At 39.8% G+C, this 20,839-nt stretch overlaps 1 protein-coding gene across 3 annotated transcripts in view; it reads right to left on the minus strand.

Annotated features, from left to right (window-relative positions):
- Positions 1-338: 338 nt before the first annotated feature.
- Positions 339-20,839, minus strand: part of gabbr1a (gamma-aminobutyric acid (GABA) B receptor, 1a) — a gene marked incomplete at both ends in the record, with an annotated part of 62,527 nt that continues 42,026 nt past the window's right edge. For all 3 annotated transcript variants that reach the window (XM_079228148.1, XM_079228150.1, XM_079228149.1), the window contains 9 exons: positions 339-623; positions 1,560-1,703; positions 2,460-2,588; positions 4,658-4,785; positions 6,090-6,183; positions 7,461-7,571; positions 8,967-9,083; positions 11,189-11,321; positions 19,577-19,727. In XM_079228148.1, the coding sequence (XP_079084274.1) occupies positions 339-623; positions 1,560-1,703; positions 2,460-2,588; positions 4,658-4,785; positions 6,090-6,183; positions 7,461-7,571; positions 8,967-9,083; positions 11,189-11,321; positions 19,577-19,727 (1,292 nt within the window). The remainder of the gene's footprint in view (positions 624-1,559; positions 1,704-2,459; positions 2,589-4,657; positions 4,786-6,089; positions 6,184-7,460; positions 7,572-8,966; positions 9,084-11,188; positions 11,322-19,576; positions 19,728-20,839) is intronic.

Consider the following 20,839-nt stretch of genomic DNA (forward strand, 5'->3'; position numbering starts at 1 on the left):
TCGTCGCTGGGTCGAACGCGGTGAGATCAAAACTGTGAGGACGGTTGTTTATCCGCGTGACTCTCCCCGAAGCTGCCAAGTGTAAAGCACTCCTGTGTACTTATTTGTGCTTCCTCGCCGTATTTTAAAACAGTGTCACTACACCGCTGTGCTCGTCGCCGAAACAAGTGAAAGTCACAGTGTCTCATTGTGCTTTGTGTCCCCTGTGTGTGTGTGTGTGTGTGTGTGTGTGTGTGTGTATGCGTGTGCGTGTGTGTGTGTGTGCATGCGTGTGCGTGTGTGTGTGTATTGTGCGACTGTCTCCATCCCTCCCCCCCCACCCTCTCCCAGTGCCTCGTCTATTTATACAGCAGTGGGATCTGGCTGTTGTGACAGTGGTTGCGGCTCATCTTGCTGTCAGCCGGGTAGAGGTTGGAGGAGTTGGAGAAGGAGGGTGGGAGGGAGTGATTGTCCGTGGCGGGGTTGGGGTAGCCGGGCGGGGGAAGCAGAGACTTGGGATCCGGCTGGGAGGAGGGCGGCGGGGCGTTGTGGTTCTGATTCTGGCCGGAGGAGGGTCGGCGGCGGTTGCGCAGAGCCTGCCGCTCAGCCAGCTGGTTGCGGAGCGCCGATACCCTTTCTTCTTTCTGAAGACACAACGAAAAGAGAGAGAGATTGTTGTCATGCTGGAACACTTAGCTTAACCCCGTCACCTTATGTTTAGCTTTTGCAGGCCTTTATTAGCATTTATAGCACTAATTGATTGCTATTAATGAGTTCTGTAATTTCTCAAGCAAAAATAACAAACCATATGCCCATTCCAGGCCCTAAAATGTGAGGATATGTTACTTTTTCTGGAAAAAATAAATAAATAAAATAAAAAAAATATTTGTCGGACAGTCCAAAGGCCTTGGCAAACTCTGATGAGCATTATTCCACAATTGTGTAACATTTAATAGACTAAATAGTTGATTAATTACCTTATGTACTGAAACATTTCCAATCCTTTTCAGATTTACAGTATATTGTGAATTCATGATATTATTGCATAAAAAAGGGAAGCTTTACAACACTTTTCCATATCTGTCGAGTGTGTGAAAGCAAACCATAGAAACAAGGTCACATTATCAAAGAAAACCTCCAAAGAATAACACGCAATACATGAAGTAGTGATTGCACAGACTACATGTTTACATAAACCCATGTCTTTATTCTTACGTAACACTGTGCGTTATTATTATTCTCTACTTTCTCATATTGTGCAGCATTCTGCAATTTCTGTTATACTAACAGAACTACTAACTATACTATATAATACTATACATCTTATGTGTATAATAAATCCACATAAATTCATGAATGTGTGTATGTATTATTTATCATTAGAGATTGTGGTAGAGGTGTAACACCTAACCTAAACCCCTCCTCCGTCATTTAGCATTTACAAGCATCTATTAGCATTTATAGCAATAATTGATTGCTATTAATTAGTGAATATATAGTTATATGTCTGGCCTTTGGACATGCATATTTAACAGTAACACGATGTGTACAGTATGTGTCTCTATGATGTGACACTTCACCTCCTGGATGATCTTTTGCAGCTCCCTGTTCTCTCTCTCCAGCTGTCGGGACTTCTCCTCGTCGTTGTTGTTGGTGGACGAACCGGTCTTCAGAGTGTCCTGCTGTTCCGACTGCCACTCGCCGCGCGTAATTAGACGCCGCATCTGGACAGCCAAAAGGAACAGGAAGCCAATAATGAACACAGATCATGAGAGTACAGTGTGCTGGATGAATAATGCATCTTGTGAGAACACATTTTTTATATTTGCAGCCAAATCTCTCACACTTGAAAGCTTATTTTGGCAACATCTTTGGGGCTCAGCGCTCACTGCTGTGCGTTTTCCGGACTGCGCCAAAAACAGCCAGACAATCAAACGGTGGGGATTGTATCGTGAGGATTTATTTTTTTTCCTTGGATTTTCTGTCCATGTAGTTTGAATTTCTGTAGGTGGCACTCTTTCCTCTGTCTGCACATTCTGCAGCAGTGCTAATGTGCACTACCCAGCTCTTCCTCTATTTATTCCAAACAAATCATAGCTGCTGCCAGACACTTAAAATGTCTCACTTTGCTTGTGCCAGAGGACTTTTTTTTTTCCTAACACCAAATGCTTAATGCAGCTACACGTCTTAAAGCTTGTTTTATTAACTATTTTACGTCACAGATTATTACCATAACTAACAGATTAAAGATTCGATCATTAAAGTAGCCTTCTTATTTGATGCCACAGCCACTCTAAATATCAAATAAGAAATATCAGACTGAAAGTATCATAGGTTTCTGAGTTCCATGCACCATGTAGTACAGGCCAGGCCTTCTCCCTAAAGACCGGCACATATTGACCTTTGGTTTTACTTCAAGACAAGTGTACTTTTCAGTGTGTGCAGCATTTCCTAGAGGTATCGGTGACGAATCAAAGCACCTTGGGTACGAAAAGCACCACCAGAGTGATGTAGGCAGAGAAGACGACTGCTAGAGCGGCAAAGGCAAAGGAGGCGTCCTGCTGCGAAGACAGGATCATGGTCACTGGAGCCGTGATCAGGCACAACACCTGCCGGAGGAGAGAGAAAAGAGTTAAAGAATAAAGGTGTAAAAAGTTTGAGTGAGGTTTATAGTAGAGAGAAAGAAGGGGAAGTAACAGGAGAGGAGGTGGAGAATAAAATAGAGATGGAGAGCGAGAGAATGAGAGGGGAGGAAAATCACATCCATAAAAGCATTAGGCATCTGTTTATCATTCCGCGGAGGGCTCCCATGTGAAAACAGCATTAAAAAGTCATGACTGAAGTGGCAACAGTGCGCTGACAATCACCACATTGTCATCTCATCAAGGCCCGGAGCTCACAGCTTGGCAAAGAGGAAGAAGGCCTCTTCACAGACACCATTAACTATTGACATCATCATAAAACTGAAATAATGTATATCAGAACATAAAATAACATTAGACTCACATTACGGAACCATGTGATGAAACGAGCGCGCAAGCTGCATTTAATGCTCTCATAAATAAGCATGAATGATAAATCCTCTCCTTGACAGAGATCAATGCTTTTCATAATTACATAAGTATATGCTGATAAATGTGGATGCTCGTTAAGATGCACCCTGTTTTCCTTGATAATGGGAATCAAGAAAAAATGCTTCCCGGCATTTCAATCAAAGCAGAAAAAAAACTCCCCTGGCAGTTTGAGTGACAGAAACGACTTTTCCCTAGACATTTGACATCAATTACAAAGTTACACCGTGTCAGGGAATGGCAGTGAGTATTTGTCTAAAGTGGCTAAAGTGAACATAATGGCAGCAATTCCAGTGTAAAGTGCATCCTAGGTGCCTCCGCTTAAGATGATTCACTTGCTATTAACAAGAGCTGAAAAATGTTTATGACTGACGGCTGCTTTTACCACTGTACTTTAGCGGCTAAATGGGTACAATTTGAAACCTATTCCCACCTTCCTAGGCCAAGGTAACAACAGCTCCATACAAATATATATATAAATGTTTTGCAAAGTATGCTTAAGTTGCATGACATTGCAGCAGAGTGAAAGTTTGTGGTAAACCCTTTCAGATTTTATTGATTTTATTTAGCACGTATTTCACCAAGAAGACCCATTGAGAACACATTTTCATTTTTATGAAGGAGACCTGGGATATGACTGTTTGTATCAACGCAGGCACCACAGGCAATCAAAATGGATGATTCATACAAGACAGCAGCCTGTGCTGGCAGTATTATCATTTGGACAGAACAGCATCCAGGGATCTGTTTTTTAGAGAATCAAATCTCAAGGCGTACTTGTGCAAAAAGCCTGAATACTTTATATAAGCCTGTTTCTGTGTCTCATATTGCTCCCACCAATCATTATACCGACATGTACTTTTCTGTATTTTATAGCAGATCATCAATCCGTAATGTTCAGCACATCCCAGAGGTTCTTTTGAGAGGAATTACATCGATGTATATATATATATATATATATATATATATATATATTGTTGTGCCCACAGTGGACTTCTGGTTATATCATTTTTGAAGCTCAATGCAAAAAGGTGAATCCAGAAACCTTTATCCTGCAACTAAAAACTAATGAAACTGTTTAATTTGTACACTCATTTGTAGCCGCACAGGAAGTATTTCAGTGTAATGTTCTGTCAAGTTTAGTCAGTTATCGACTCCAACGGAGAAACTACACCACAGGCATCGGGGGGGGGGGGGGGGGGGGGGGGGGGGGGGGGGGGGGCATTAAGTTATCTATGAACTCCATTAACTTTTATAAACAACCAGCAGGAGCTGCAAACAGTAGCCCTTTGAGAATAAAGCTTTTAAGCTCTTGCAGATGAAATGTCTTGACACACTGGTCAGTGGACCAGTTTTGCTCTGAAATGAGCAGGAAAGTGGCTTCTGGAAGCCAAAAAGCTGAGCACCAGGCAGAATAATCAAAGAGGCCCGGCACTGATTAACCCCCCACAGATATACTACAGCCATTTTGTGCTATGAGGCAATACAAATCGTATTTATTGCCACTTTGAAGTTATTCAGCGTGCCCACAGACTGCTCTTAGCAGACAGCAGCACCCAGAAACAGGAGTTGAAGCTTGATGGTGTCATTTCTTTTTTTTAACTCACAGCAACGTTGTAAATAGCCATCCCCACGGCCCGATGGTCATTGATCTTCTCTGTGGAGACAGACTTGGTCTCGTAAGCCAGAAATATGCCCAGCAGCAGCAGCAGACCCTTGTAGCCATAAACCACACCTACAGGAAGAGAGGAAACAGTGACAGGACACAAAAATTATGTAGTATGATGTGTGTTGTGGCAATAATTGAAGGAATGCAGAGCCTATGTACACAGTATGGAGGCCAAATCGTGTCATTATGAAAGACAAAATTATAAATGGAAAAATGAAAACTGAAGAATGGACCCCTGAAAATAAAAATAAAATATACGTGTAAATATGTGTATATTTGGTTGTGTTGTTACTCCACACGTCAGTGTACAGTTTAAGCTTCTCATCTCATCTGTTTGTCTCCATATTTGTCACCCAGATACTGTGATACAGTAAAATCTTAACTGAGGGTGAGCGTAATAACAAGGTATCTATTTCAATCATCTTAACACGGACAGACACCTGTTAGCACACACAGTAGGCTTTCTGATGAAGCGACAACAAATATGTTTAATAAGACTGCTTTTATTAATAAGACTGCAGGATGTAGAGATAGATGCAGTTTTATCGACATGTTGAGACGTCAAAAAGCAGAAAACAGAAGATGCTTTGAGTGTCGGTAACATTGTGAACAGCTCGATGTGGCCATTGAGTGAGCAATTGAGTATGACTGAGTTGTGCAGAGGAAGAAAACCAAAAAATGTAGATGCAATAGAAAATAAGTGCAAAATGGTTGAATGTGCTGAAAGCCAGTTAGACTAACAAGGAAAAGAGAACATAAAAGTAAAAGCGAGAGAAGCAGAGAAGAAAAGAGCCTCTGTGACTGAGTAAGTTCGACACTTCTTCAGACTGGCCATTGTCGCTTTATACCGCCTGATATTAAAGCATCATCTTTTCTCCTCTGAGAAAGGAAATGCTATGGGGCAATGGCCCAGTTTGTGACCCACATTATTTGAATTTCAGCACCATTATACTTTCATAAGAGCTGCCACGCTAAGAAAGACAGACGGACAGACAGGGAGACAGACAGGGAGAGGGAGGGAGAGAGAGAGAGAGGGAGAGAGAGAGAGAGAGAGAGAGAGAGAGAGAGAGAGAGAGAGAGAGAGAGAGAGAGAGAGAGAGAGAGAGGGACTGCGTGGGCCAACAAAAAGAGAAGCAAAGAGGGAGAAAAGAGGAATCAAATGTAAGAGGGGGGGCTGAGAGAGGAGGCTGTCAATATGAGGCCTGTTTAATTCAGAGTGAATGGTGGTGACGTGTGCATGTGTACGCATATGTGTCTGCATATGCCCATGTGTGTGACAAAGATTATTTCAAAACCAGAGCAGGGTAAAAAGTAAAAAAGAGACAGATTGAGATCTGAGAGGGTAAAAAAGAAACAGAGAGGACGGATACCGAGCCACGTGTTCATCTTCTCTGAGCTGCAGTGCTCCAGCAAGGGCTGAATCAGGACATCCAAATCTTCTTTCGGGGCCTCCTTAGTGAACTTCTACTCGCACGGCAGACAGAGGAAGAGGAATGGGAGGATAAAGAGATAAAGGAGAAGAGGGAGAGAGAGTCGGGGGGAGATAATAAGAAACGATGAGACAGCAGCATTCTGGAGGAGGAGGTAAACATGCACAGTAAGCACAAGCCCCAGTGACTGCAGGGTTGATCCCCTCAGTCTGTCCCATACGTCAGATATACATATTTGTGTCCAGGTTTTGATCATATCCGAGGCATGCGACTTAAAGTTCAAACAGATACATTTCTGTGTCTGGATTGTTTCACATCTCAGCCACTCATTTCTGTACTGATTGCGTCATCTCAACAGAAGCGTTTGGTGCTCAGTTGGGGCTTTAAAAAAAAAATCTGAATATATCGTTGCTGTCAGTCAGAAAACCTTGTGTGTCCAAAACCGTTACTTTTCAGGAAATCACCACGCCACTGTTTCCTTCAGCTTTGCAGTGAGCGACACTTCATTCAAGAGGGAGGCGGGGTTATGCGGTTTTGCCGAGTGTTTGAGGATCCAATGGAGTGACCCAATTTAGTCTTTTTATTCCTATCATTGGTTCAATATTTGTAAAAGCCCACAGACAGAGGTAAAGGGTGACCAATAGCACTGATTGAAAAGAAGAAATATGGAGATACAAGGTTTCTGCCGAACAGCGACGATGTGAAGGTTGAGGAGAGCACCTCAGACTGAACAATACAGTAAACATGCTGTAAAACCCAAACAATGAGCTATAAGAGACTAAAATGCATCATAGAGCTGGTTGACAATTATACGTTGTGAGAGAGTGAGTCTGTGTTCACTGATGCAAATATTATTTAAAGCAGGTTTAATGAATTTCAACATTTTCATGAGACCTTTAGAAGATAAATGTTTAATGAGGCAGAAAATTCATCCCCACTTAACATGTTTGTTTGGCTGCTTGATGCATGCTGATTTTTGTTTACAATAAATGCCATGGAGTATCTTTAACAGTGCTGAAAGTGTTTACACTATCAAACGAACACAAATACATTTAATTATTCAAGCCGTACATGTTGACGGTATATTGCTGCTGTTCGGCTGTGCTTTGTGACATCCATCCTTATTTTAGATTGTGCTCTTTGAGTGTAAGATGAATCAAAATGAAAGAACATTTCATTTCTTTTCTTTCCCACTTAACAATCGCGGTGTCTCATTACTGCACTGTTGACTCATGACAGCGGCTGCACGGTCTGTGCAGCCGCAAACGGGCGATGACACACAAATTATCTCATCTGTCTTTCGTACTGTACCTCCACCGTAACGTGCAGAGGATCCACAATCTGCCAGATCATGAGTGACAGAAAGTCGATAGCCAGCAGCACTCCAACTGTTGCGTAGAGTTTCCATGGCTCCAGGTGTTGCTGTGAGAGCAAAGACACACACACAGACACACAGACACACACACAGACACACAGACACACACACAGACACACACACACACACACACTAGTCATCACTATCCAAGGGCATCACCAGCCAGTCCCCAAACAAAGACAAACAACCAGGACAAATAATACGACGGGCGTCCTTGTGATTTCTGGATGACTGGGCGCGAATTGTCTTTCTGGATGTGTCTCTGAGTGTGTGAACAAGTGTCTGTGACAAAGTGTATTTTAGGAGTAGCAGGAGGATGTGTGTGTGTGTGTGTGTGTGTGTGTGTGTGTGTGTGTGTGTGTGTGTGTGTGTGTGTGTGTGTGTGTGTGTGTGTGTGTGTGTGTGTGCAGGCGGCACACAGAGAGCTGAAATCCTCATGTATACACACTGAGATGACAGTGCTCTTTGTTTGGACAGTTTTCTTGGCCAGCTAATATCAACTCTATTATTCTTAACTTAACCTATAATGGAAGCAATACAGCCGTAACCGAAAAACAAGTCACCAAAATGAGCTCTCCCACTGTTCTCCCTCCTCTATCTTAGCACACTGTCTTACTCCCAGCAACTCCAACATAGTAACGGTCATTCAAGCGTGCAATGACTAAAACTAAGAAATAAAATAAAGACGAAAACAGATTACACAGTCCTGGGCGCCTTTTCACTTGAGTTGCATGAAAAATGATTTGAAAGGCGCTCATTCTCCCCTCGATTTGTGAAAGTTTCTTTAAATACTCATGCAGAGCTCTCTGGCAAATTGCCCTTCTGTGGACATGAAGAGAGTTGAAAGTCGACCCGATTCGTTGTGCTTTGGCTCAAATAATAAACCCCCCGAAGGTTGGATTTCTGCATAGAACTTTAATACTCATCCATATTCATAAATATTCCATAAATGGCTTAATCTCTTACTCTTCTGATTAGGTCTTAGAAATTCCCACAACACATCGCAAACTGGCAGTATCTTGTTGGCTCGAGGATACACTATCTTCAAGAGGATGCACACACACACACACACACACACACACACACACATAAATATACACACTCAACAGCATGCAAATAAAACTGATGACGTTGGTATCGGGGGCCAAATCGGCATGTCTCTATGCATAAATGTTGCATGTGTGTAGACACATTTGTGAAGTACAGTATCTATGTCAGTGTATGTCCAACACACTTATCGCCGCACTACAACCCTGCAGTAGTGAATGATGCCGAGCTGGCCTCTTAGAAGCTTATGTTACTAGGAAGCCTGCAAAGTTTTTAACTTCACTTTTTTATCAGCCAGCACCACACACGCTGTGTGGCCCGGCCTCCCTCTCCTCTCCTGAGACCGCTGAGAGGCTTATCTCTCCCTCCCGCCCTCCCCACTCTGCCTTCCTTACCTTCTTCTTCTCCTTCTTTTCGTCCTTCTTTGTGAAGAGGGTGTGGACCCACCAGATCTTGGTGAACATGCTGCCATATGCCAGGCTGAAGCCGAGGCCGAGGAGCCACAGGCGGAACTGGAAGAGAAGAGATCATTTTTATTTCTAAGAAACTCCATTCAGAGGTGTAGAATTGGTTTAAAAAAATAGCACAATTATATATATTAACATTTTAATTGATATAACGTAAGCGCTTAAGAAATTATGACGACAATGGTTATTGCATTGTCCATAAAATTTGTAAAGAAATATTGTTAATGTAGTATTTCTACATTAAATTGTATTTAGTGTCCTTGATATACATGATAATATTGTATTTGATTCTTTACTACAAAGAGTACTTAAATAAAAATAAAACATGTAGTACTTTTTCAGTACTGTAGGTATTCTTTTTAGAGAGACAGACAGACAGATAGACAGATAGACAGATAGATAGATAGAAGCTAGCAGAAACAAGAAACAATATAAGTTTGAGGAAATGGAGATTGCAGCAGAGACATAAAAAACACCCTATACAGAGAAGAGGGTCAGAGGCAGAGTGCAAGAGAGAGGCAGAACAAAGCATGAGAGGGAATAACTGGACAGGGACAAAGAGGAGAGACACGACAGAAATGGAAATTTCCCTCTCGCCTCTACAACAAAAAGACTCAACATGGGTGACAGAGGAAGGACTCCCACTCCTCATTAGTGCTGGGATCCCATGGTCTGCTATTCTGGCACCCAGTGAATCATGTCTGTGCCACAGAATACCCAAACTGAAAAATTGTGGATGTAAATGTAGTATAATTAAATCTGTGATATCAACATTAGTAAATAGGTTTGTATCTTTATGCATTATAATCTATTGTTTGAAGTTCATCTGAAAGAAATTGTGCGTTTTTTTCATTTCATCAAATTCATGCTGTGCAGCCAAACATTGTTTGAACTAAATTAAACGTATTTAAAATTGTAGTTGAGATCACAGAATGCTAAATGATACCAGATGTATAAGGCTGAATTTTGGGGGAAATTTAAAACAATGCATCTAGAATAGTTTAATTAGTAAAGCCATAAAAACATGGGTTTATACGCAAAAGCTGGACCAAGATAATACCAGTGACGGGCCATCAGGTCCTGCTAGGCCTTCTCTGCTGGCCTAAACAGAATGACAAAGTTTAAATTTAAATAAAAAAAAAAAAGTTATACATTTTTATTTTTATTTTTATAATTAAAAGTTATAGCTATTTTATAATGCAATTGTTTTTCACAAATACACTACATGTATTAAAATATTTTTTCCCTATTAGCTTATTTTCTCATTGCTCAGCTCCTGTGTTGCTCAGGCAGCAGACTCTGCAGAGCCTGCGCCCTTCTTGTTGCAGACATTCGGCTGAAGGCTGAGCAACAGAGCGCATGCGCAGCTGCAGGTGCGCCACGCACCGTCAGCTCATCAGCATTTACAGCAGGCGTAGATGCACAACCCACGGTCCGCCACTGGATAATACACAATACGCACAGTATATTGTCAAGACAGATAATATTCCCAAACCTTAAGCTAATTTTTTATAAAAGGGAAACTGTTTATTAAAGTCTCACTGAAATTAAATCATATTTTTCTGCTACATGAAACCAAAAAGTAGGAATTACATTTTTGCTGGTTTCATGACGGCACCACCAGTAGATGCAGCCAATCAAATCACTACATTTTAAACCGTATTTCCATGAATCAGTAATATCGCAGTTTTATCATGTCGACGTTACACCGACTAAGAACCAGACATTAGCCTGATACGCAACACAAGAGACAACCTGCATTAGCTTTCCTGCTCACGTCTCATCTCATTTAGCTTCGCACTTCCTCTGACAACACCCTGTGTGCCTCTGGCTTGTAGGTAACAACAAAATTATTCACGATACACATAAAAAACATGTTCTTTTTTTATGTTAATGTAATTTCAGTTGGACTACAAGCGGTTAAAAGTTGAGACAAGTTTCCTTTAAAAGGTCTGAAATATGGGAAAAGTAGAAGAGCAAATGCTTAAAATGTTTTAATAAATCTGAATTCAATTTCTTCGAAGCTACTGATAAAAACATTGTAAAAATGGCCGTTTTTGGCACAAGCATCAAATCAATGAAATACCAAGCCCTACTCTTCCTCATGCCCTCTGGCTCCTCTACCTTGGTCTGTCTCTTTCTTCTGTTACCTGGCAGACGACGGGGAACTGAGATCTGTGGACGTGGTGACCATCAATCCCCAGCGGGAACACCGCGGCCAGAGCCATCATGCAGCCCACCGCTGTCATGTTGTTCAGGTATGGCTGAGAGTTCTGGATGTAGCTGAAACAATGACAGATTCACACATGAAGAAAAACAAACTATTTAACTATCATTTCTGCATAAAGATACATTTGGTGAATTTGCAGGTAAACAGGGATCAATTGTGCTGGTGACCTTTCTGTCTGCTCTTAGAAATCGGATCAATTGTTGTTTTTCAATTCATTGACCATCGTTATTTCCGGATTCAGACAATCTGGCGGACAAAAGGTCCAAATATGGATCGCTGATCTTTCCTGGGCATCTCCTTGCATGTGTCATTGACAGTCATTAATCTCATTAGTATGAAAAGAAGTTGTCACAATTGACAAATACAAAGGACATTTGTGAAACTGGATACAAAACAAACAGAGCTGGAATCCACTTCAGTATAGGAGGAACGAAGAAAGTGACAAATTGAAGAATACTTAAATCAGACTATGGCAGATTTACAATGAAGCGGTTAATGCATGGTAACTATACTCCCACAATGCAATGCAAAAAGGAAATGGGATATCTGCTCACAGCTGGGAATTTTTATTTATTTAAAAAATTGTGGTGATGAAACAGCTCCTGAAAAAAAAAAAAAATGTTTTGCTTTGTAAAGTGATATTCCAAACTTGTAGTTTAATGGATGTCTGACTGGTTAGGGTTCACCAAGGTCAGTAGGGTTCATCCTCTGGGGATTATGAATGTCAGTACAACGTTTCATGGCAATGCATTTAATAGTTGTTGATATATATCAGACTTGACCGAAGTGGTGGACCAACCATGTTTAAAAAGTAGTTGAAAGTAGTTTCAATGACACTGACTGAGCAGCTGACATTTACAGAGCGGCCTGTGGATTATCCTCAGTAACGCAATACTGTTTCTGGAAAGACAATAGATCTAAAAACTTAAACTACTAGCCTGGCTACATTCCTTTCAAGCTATTTTTTAAATATTTGTGTAATTTGGGTGAAGCAGTCCTTTAAAAACTACATATACTGTATATTTTTGAAAGGCTGCAACAATTCATTGTGGGTGTCTTAAGCTCCTGATCCACATTTCTCTGCCTACATCTTTGACACCAGATGAAAGTTTTTAAATCTGGTGACTGCACTAAAGCGTGGCTGTGGTAATCATGTACACTGAGCTTAATGTGGAGGTTCAGACAGGAGCTTAAAGGAGAATGAAGCAATGAGTTATTTCCCATTAAAACGATTTCCAATGGGGAGAGAAGTATTCTACGGAAGCGCATTGCATTTACTGGATAAAAAAAAAATAGACCCCTTTTCTCGTAATTACGAGATCTTTTCTCGTAATCACGACATCCTGATCTTGTAATTACGAGATCTTTTCTCGTAATTATGAGATCCTGATCTCGTAATTACGACATCCTGATCTCGTAATTACGAGAAAAGAAAAAGGAAACGTCTGTAAATCCTCTCTCAGTGGCAATTATGGCGCTATCGCAGTTAATCTGCTATTGTTGCCTTCTCGGTTTGAGACTCTGGGAAATACTGATGTTTCTAAAAAATGAGGATGGTATTAAATTGAGTATGTCAACACTGCGCAGGCATCTCAAGGCGTTAGGATTGTTCAGGCGGAAAGCCCAGTCTGACGTGCTGGATGTCGCTCTGTTTCTGCAGGAGCAGTTGAACCAACACGGGATGCTTCATGGATACAAATTCATGGATTTGAAATGCATCCAATCTGGTTTGGTAGTGACTGTAACGGACCTCTGAGAGTTTAAAGTATTGTAATAGTTTGTTCCTTTTTTTTGTCCTTTATTTTAGTCCGTTTTGTTACTGCAGTCGGTGAATTTCCGGTTGCGCTCTTATTTTGAAGGTACAAAAAACGGAAGTTGTTAGTAAGAAAAGGGTAGAAAGGAAAAGTTGCCATAACAACGGAAAACAGTGATAAAAAGGTTAAGGATGTAAGTTATTAGTTTAGCACCTGGCTGATATGGGCACAAGGTTTGCACCTGTTCAAGTTAATTTTTTGAGAAAAATATTGTTTTAGATTGCTACGTTTTTTGTCTGTGTCAGAGCTTAAGCTAACCAACTGCTATTTCCGTTTTTCTTCATAGTTCTTACGGTGACTTCAATAAGCCTTTACGAACCATCACTTAAAGACTCCAGACTATAATTCTGCCGGGGATGCTACAGTGACTCAAATAACTGTGCGGCACCTGTTAAAAATCCTAGATCCCCAAGGAGTAGCTAACGTTAAGGCAACGGAACCGTCTAAGAAGACGCCTGTATACATACATGCATACAGACGCCTGTACACATATATGCCATACAGTGGCCACTATGGCACCTTTCGTAATCAGGTCAGGATCTCGTAATTACGAGATCAGGATGTCGTAATTATGAGAAAAGGGGTCTATTTTTTTTTTATCCAGTGAACGCAATGCGCTTCCGTAGTATTCTGATTACTGCGGTCAAGTGAGCCCACATTCGCCGAGTGAGCCGCAGTTGCAATTCTAAATGCACCTCTATTCAAGGTGTTACGGTACGGGGGCCAGCTCAATGTCACAATATTCAAACAGCTATAAAAACAGATCCATCGACTTGTACATAAATATTCCACTGCAGGCTTGTTCAGGATGACCTCTACTAGGCCCATGTGCATGGCCTCAAAATATTACTGTACAGTTTTTGAGAAAATGGAATTCAAAGTCAGCTTGAATTTCATAATGATATTCATAATTTCACAATATCTCAATATTCAAACAGCTATAAAATCAGATCCTTAGGTTTGTACATAAATATTCCACTGCAGGCTTGTTCAGGATGACCTGTACTATGCCCATGTGCATGGCCTCAAAATATTACTGTACAATTTTTGAGAAAATTGCATTCAAAGTCAGCTTAAATTTCATAATAATATTCACAGTTTCACAATATCTCAATATTCAAACAGCTATAGAAACAGATCCATAGACTTGTACATACATATTCCACAGCAGGCTTGTTCAGGGGGACCTCTGCTATGTCCATGTGCATGGCCTCAAAATATTACGGTACAGTTTTTGAGAAAATTGAATTCAAAGTCAGCTTGAATTTCATAATGATATTCACAGTTTCAAAATATCTCAATATTCAAACAGCTATAAAATGATATTCATAATTTCACAATATTCAAACAGCTATAAAAACAGAAAAACAGAAGGTTTGTATATCGATATTCCACTACAGTCTTGTTCAGAGGGACCTCTGCTATGTCCATGTGCATGGCCTGTAGATATCACTGTACAGTTTTGGAGAAAGGTGAATTCAAAGTCTGCTTAAATTCCATAATGATATTCGAAATTTCACAATATTCAAACAGCTAGAGAAACAGATCTTTAGATTTGTATATTGAAATTCTACTGCAGTTTTGTTCATTGGGACCTCTGCTATGTCCATGTGCATGGCCTTTGGGACACAATTGAACAACATTGTTGAGGAACGACAAAACATGGCACTTGAATTACTCCGCGCATCAGGTGTGTGACAGCTTTTCTTCATATTAATTTATACTGTGATATTGTACTACAAAAGATGTAACATGTTCTTTTCATTAGTTTTTGACATCGAAACACAGTGTGCCATGTGTTCGGCAAAAAAGCCACCCACTCCGAGGCCTCCAGTCACTGAATGGGTAATGTGTTGTTTTAATTCATTTGATTTGTGGACCTAAGTTTTAGTTTTGGCATTTTGAAGATTTAATTGACAGTGGACAGGAAATGAGGGGTAGAGAGAGAATTGGAACGTTATGTAACAAAAAGTCACCATCCAGAGCCATATAAATAATCGCGGTTCACCCCTCCGCCATTGGGACACCCCTTGTTTTAATCTTGGAAATGCAAACAAAATGGTTTATTTTGTTAAAAACTTCAAGGAATGTGTGTATTAAAAAAATAAAGAAAACATTGGACAAATAGACTTTATTGTCCATCCGAGCCACTCGGATATGTCCATGTACTCTGCCTTGCTATTTTATTTGCATTTCTACCATGGCAGCTGTAAAATTAAAATAGTACCTGTGCTATAGTTGATTGTCAGTCAATCAAAATAACATTTTACAAGCGATGAACATGACAATAAAATTAAATATTTGTTTAGAAAATGAAAAATTGCAAATAGATGCTATTTGCGTTTGAGGTGAATTCATGTTTTAATAAAATTCTCAAATTCAATTGTTTAATTTTTTCTTTTTCAGATTCAGTGTGATGCATGTAACAGGTGGTTTCATGCCGACTGCCTGCAGATAAACAAAACAAAGCTAGAACTGATCAAATTTTTTTATTGGAAATACATCTTCTGCAAATAAATCAACAAACATTGTTTATTGTGGTTTTGGGGCTCTTTTTAGATACAGTCCGGTCCTTTTGGGGTTTTTCCCATGTGTCTCGTGTCTCCTGTTGGTCTCTGTTACTTGTGTGTTTGTGCGTGCCGTGGGCGTGGCTTACAGCACCTGGGCTCATCTCCACACCTGCACATCATCTCCAGCACCTGTCATCTCATCAAGTCCTTCCTGTTAAATACCCCTGGCTTCCATCTCTCCAGTTGCCAGATTATTTCACCATTTCAATGAGTATGTTGACTTTGGGCCTCTTTTAGTCCTTGCAATGATTTAGACTACTCTTATGCTTTACATTGTTTTTGACTGTTACTAACTCCTGTTCCCTGTGCCCAGGATTCCGTGCCTGCATTCCTGCCCAGCCGCCCCGTCACTTCACCGCTCAACATGCATTCAACTCCTGCTATACCCAAATCACCTGTGTTTAGTAAATAAAGTCCATTTCGTCACCCTACCTTGACGTCCCTGTGTCTGCGCTTGGGCCCTACCCTAACAATATAACTATTAATATTAATGTATCTTTATACAAAATGACTAAAAAGACAAACGCTTCCATTAAGTGTTGATTCTCAATTTCGACGATCAATTCGATAATGTCTACGTAATATTATACGACGTCTTAATGGGCATAGCAGAGGTCCCCCTGAACAGTACTGCAATGGAATTTCAATATACAATCTAAGGATCAGTTTCTATAGCTGTTTGAATATTGGGGAATTATGAATATCATTATGAAATTTAAGCAGGCTTTGAATTCAATTTTCTCCAAAACTGTACAGTAATATTTAGAGGCCATGTACATGGACATAGCAGAGGTCATCCTGAACAAGACTGCAGTGGATTTTTGATATACAAGTCTATGGAACTGTTTTTATAGCTGTTTGAATATTGTGAAATTATGAATATTATTATGAAATTTAAGCTGACTTTGAATTCAATTTTCTCAAAAACTGTACAGTAATATTTTGAGGCCATGTACATGGACATAGCGGAGGTCCCCCTGAACAAGACTGCAGTGGAATATTTATGTACAAGTCTATGGATCTGTTTTTATAGCTGTTTGAATATTGAGATATTGTGAAATTACGAATATCATTATGAAATTCAAGCTGACTTAGAATTCAATTTTCTCAAAAACTGTACAGTAATATTTTGAGGCCATATACATGGGCACAGCAGAGGTCATCCTGAACAAGCCTGCAGTGGAATATTCATGTACAAACCTAAGGATCTGATTTTATAGCTGTTTGAATATTGAGATATTTTGAAACTGTGAATATCATTATGAAATTCAAGCTGACTTTGAATTCAATTTTCTCAAAAACTGTACAGTAATATTTTGAGGCCATGTACATGGGCATAGTAGAGGTCATCCTGAACAAGCCTGCAGTGGAATATTTATGTACAAGTCGATGGATCTGTTTTTATAGCTGTTTGAATATTGTGACATTGAGCTGGCCCCCGTACCGTAACACCTTGAATAGAGGTGCATTTAGAATTGCAACTGCGGCTTACTCGGCGAATGTGGGCTCACTTGACTGCAGTTTCTGATTTTGTACTTAAGAAAAAGGTGGTAATATCACACTGAAAATAATCCACTACAAGTAAACGTACTGCAATCAAAAAAGCACTTAAGTAAAAGTTTCAGAAAAAGTACTCACTCCACAGTAAAATGTTTCATATTACAGCTGCACTACTGTGTATGTTGTATTTTACTGCTCTACTGTACTGCTATTTAAACTACTACAGCTCAGAAAAACACGTAATCCTTCACTCCTTACGTTCATCATAAACATTCAAATAAAAACATTTAAATCACCCAATTTGGAGATAAGTGTTGTTTACTGTACAGGAAGGGTATGAAAACGAGTAAAATGTAAAGTAATGTCAGATAAATGTATAACATTACATTGCCTCTGAGATGTCTCAGAGAAGAAGTATATAGTAGCATAACATGGAAATACTCAAGAAAGCACCTACAAATTGTACTTAGTTGAGCGAATGTGCATTTCACCTCGACTGATTCTACTGAAACAATACATTAGAGACAATCTCAATAATATATTACTCAAAAAAACAAACAGATTAAAGATATGTGTTTAATATAAGCTGCACTCTTGCAGAACGCCCACCCACCGAGCACAGCAGCGTTCCTCAGCTCATCCTGCAGCAGTAGGTGTGTCTTTTATTCTTTCATCCCGTTGACCTGCACCAGTGTTGCCCCGAGGTCACTTATTTACTGTATAGCTACACACCCCTACAGCCCACAATACAAACACACCCCAATCCAACCTTTCATACCTCTAATGCTGTGAGTTTCTCATGTGCAGTGCTGCTTTCTTCTATTTATGCATCACGGCGTGTGGTTGCTTTAAATTGAGGCTACTATCAGAAGAAAATGTGTTTCTCTTGCATGTCTCCTTGAATCATTGTTGAATAGTTTTAATAAAAATACGTTATAGAGCAACAGGACGCAAGGCCTCACCCGAGCGCCCAGAGAAACCAGACCCTCTCGAAACCAGACCCTTGTGATTTTTGTGTCTTGTGACTATATTTTAAACAACAGCCAAAACAATGTGTATTCAAAACATTTTTCCAAACATTCTGTTCATTTCAAACCATTTCCTGGAAAGAGTTTTTCTAATTTCGTAACTTTTCCCTGAATTTCATAACCGTGGGAACCCTGAATATAACCGCTTTAAACGGTGTTGCAGTGTTTCTAAAGGATTGAGCTTTTAAGGCTGTGATTGAGTTAGATTTTTTGTTTTTAAAACTGGTTTAGGTTTTTTGTCTTCCAACAAGGCAGTTGGTGGCAATCTTGTTTTAAGAAAAACAGCTTACTGAATAAATAGGATTTGATTTGACTCGTAGTGTTTTGGCTGCTGAGATCAGCCCTCGGTGAATGTGTGTTTGAAATATAATCGGAGCTGGAAGAAGGCCCGACTGGTACACTGGAGCCAGCCAGAGATCCCCAAAGGAACAAACCTCTCCAGCTTTTATAAAAACTCCTGATAAGCTCATGGATTTATGGGGACTTTAAATCACTTTGACCCGGGTCAAACATAAATATACTATGTTAAAAAGACATCAGAGATATGCTGCAGTAGGTTCACAGAGATGTATTAAGCTTCGAAATCCAAGATCAAAAACAGTTTTTTAAGGATGTCTATTTGCATTTGGTCTCGGGCTATACTTAAGCTGTGATAACGAAACTAGCTGCTAGACTGAGAGAAGCCACACCCAAATCAACAACTTTGTCGTCCTTAAACTCGAGAAGCAGCGCTGCCATTCAGCATTTACATTAACCCCAACAGAGGGAAGGATCTCTGGTGAATAATTTTTTCCCTCCGTCTCACTTCCCACAAATACTCACATTCACACATGGAGTGCAAACACAGTGAATGATCAGCTCTGCTGGAGCAGCTGGGTGTTGTCACAGGATGTTATTTCCATTCACTCATCTCAAACAGGTGACCTTCTAACAACAAAACTGTCTTTAACCTCTGAGGCCCGCATTACTTTCATCCTTTTAAAAATTCCTTTTAATGGGGACCTCCTTCTCTGGAGGATGACTTTATTGTCACGATTATCCGAGATTTCACTCAAGGGCAAACATTGAGAGTGGAAAAGCAAAAAAACATGACGACAAGATGCCAGAGTATAATAATGAATACAAGGGATGCAACTATAATTATTTTCATTTTCAATTCATCTGCTGATTATTTTCTGTTACATTTGTATGCTCTATAAAACATCAGAGAACTATGAAAAATACAAAAATAAAATAAATAAATTCCTCAAGCCCAAGATTGTGTTGTTAAATGTCTTCTTTTGTCCAAATGACAGTCAAAAGCCAACTCTATTGATTTACTGTAATTTTAGACCAAGAAAAGCAACAAATATTTACCTTTGAGAAGATGCAAATGATACTATTCAGTGTTACTCACCGGACGTTGCCATTGTAGATGTTGAAGGTTAGGCAAACGATGCCGAACAGGATGCCGAGGCCAGCGAAGACGGACACAGCTGCAAACAGCTTCTGAGACAAGAACCTGTACTCTTCGATCACCACGGTCCGATCAGCCGGAGGTCCAGCACCTGGATGGAGAGAGAAAGAGAAAGAAATGTGAGGCGAGAAAAGATTTCTGGTGCCGTTTTCTCACCATTCTCTGTCAATTATGACACCCGGGTCAAATCTCATTGTTTTATCGGGATAACAACTTTACTTATACTTCTATATTGTTGACTGAAAAGAGTCGGCACGTAGTTGCAGATTATCCTGGTGATACTTTCTTTCTCCAAGTAACTCGCCAATCGAAATGTTTCATATGTTAACAGCCCACTCTCAATCTCTGTGTTGCATCCCTTTTTACAAAATCAATATATGTTCTTATTTTACTCAACAAAAGTATTGTGCAGTAAAAAAAACAACCAAATGCAACGCTATGAATGTTCTCCAGGTGTGACTGTCTGAAAATGTGTGACGTTATCCCCCATACATTAAAATGACATCACGACCCCTTCCAGTGTGGCTGTTCAGAACAACTATAACCCCTTTATATTCCAGACATGGTCGCACAACACGTCTATTTTTCTTTGAGTATGACTTGCAGTCAACAGCTCAACACAGTATTTTATTTTTCTCCTGAATATTGAGGTGCAAGCAAAACAGAAGAACAAGAACTCAATGTGCATGCCTAGCCATGATTCGGTTTGTTTTTTAATGCATTAAATAAAAACACTACTTTTGGTGCCCAGAGTTGTTTCTCATAATGTGCACAGGTGCTGGGTAGTGACACTAATGTTGTCCTTAAGTACAGTTTTTAAGTATTTCCGTTTTATGCTACTTAAACTTCACTACATACTATAAATATACAGTATAGTGACTTTCCACATACAAAAAGGTATGACAAGTTTTAAAATATGATATATTGTAACAGTAAATTAAGTTGTGTGTAAAATTAGCTCCACCTCGACCAATGACACTGAAGTACAGCTTATATATTAATACACCAATATTAATCATCCAATAGTATAAATGTATCACAGTAACAGTAGCCATTTTGTTGTTGCTAGTCTCTCTCTATGTATGTGGTCATTTTTGCAATTAATAAAATACCCATTGGATTAAATAACAACCTCAAAGTAAAATATTGGTAATATAACCTTATACAAAAAAATTGACAAAGCCACAAAAATGGGAGTATTTT

Source organism: Taurulus bubalis, assembly GCF_910589615.1.
Source record: "Taurulus bubalis genome assembly, chromosome: 12".
NCBI classification, from domain to species: domain Eukaryota; kingdom Metazoa; phylum Chordata; class Actinopteri; order Perciformes; family Cottidae; genus Taurulus; species Taurulus bubalis.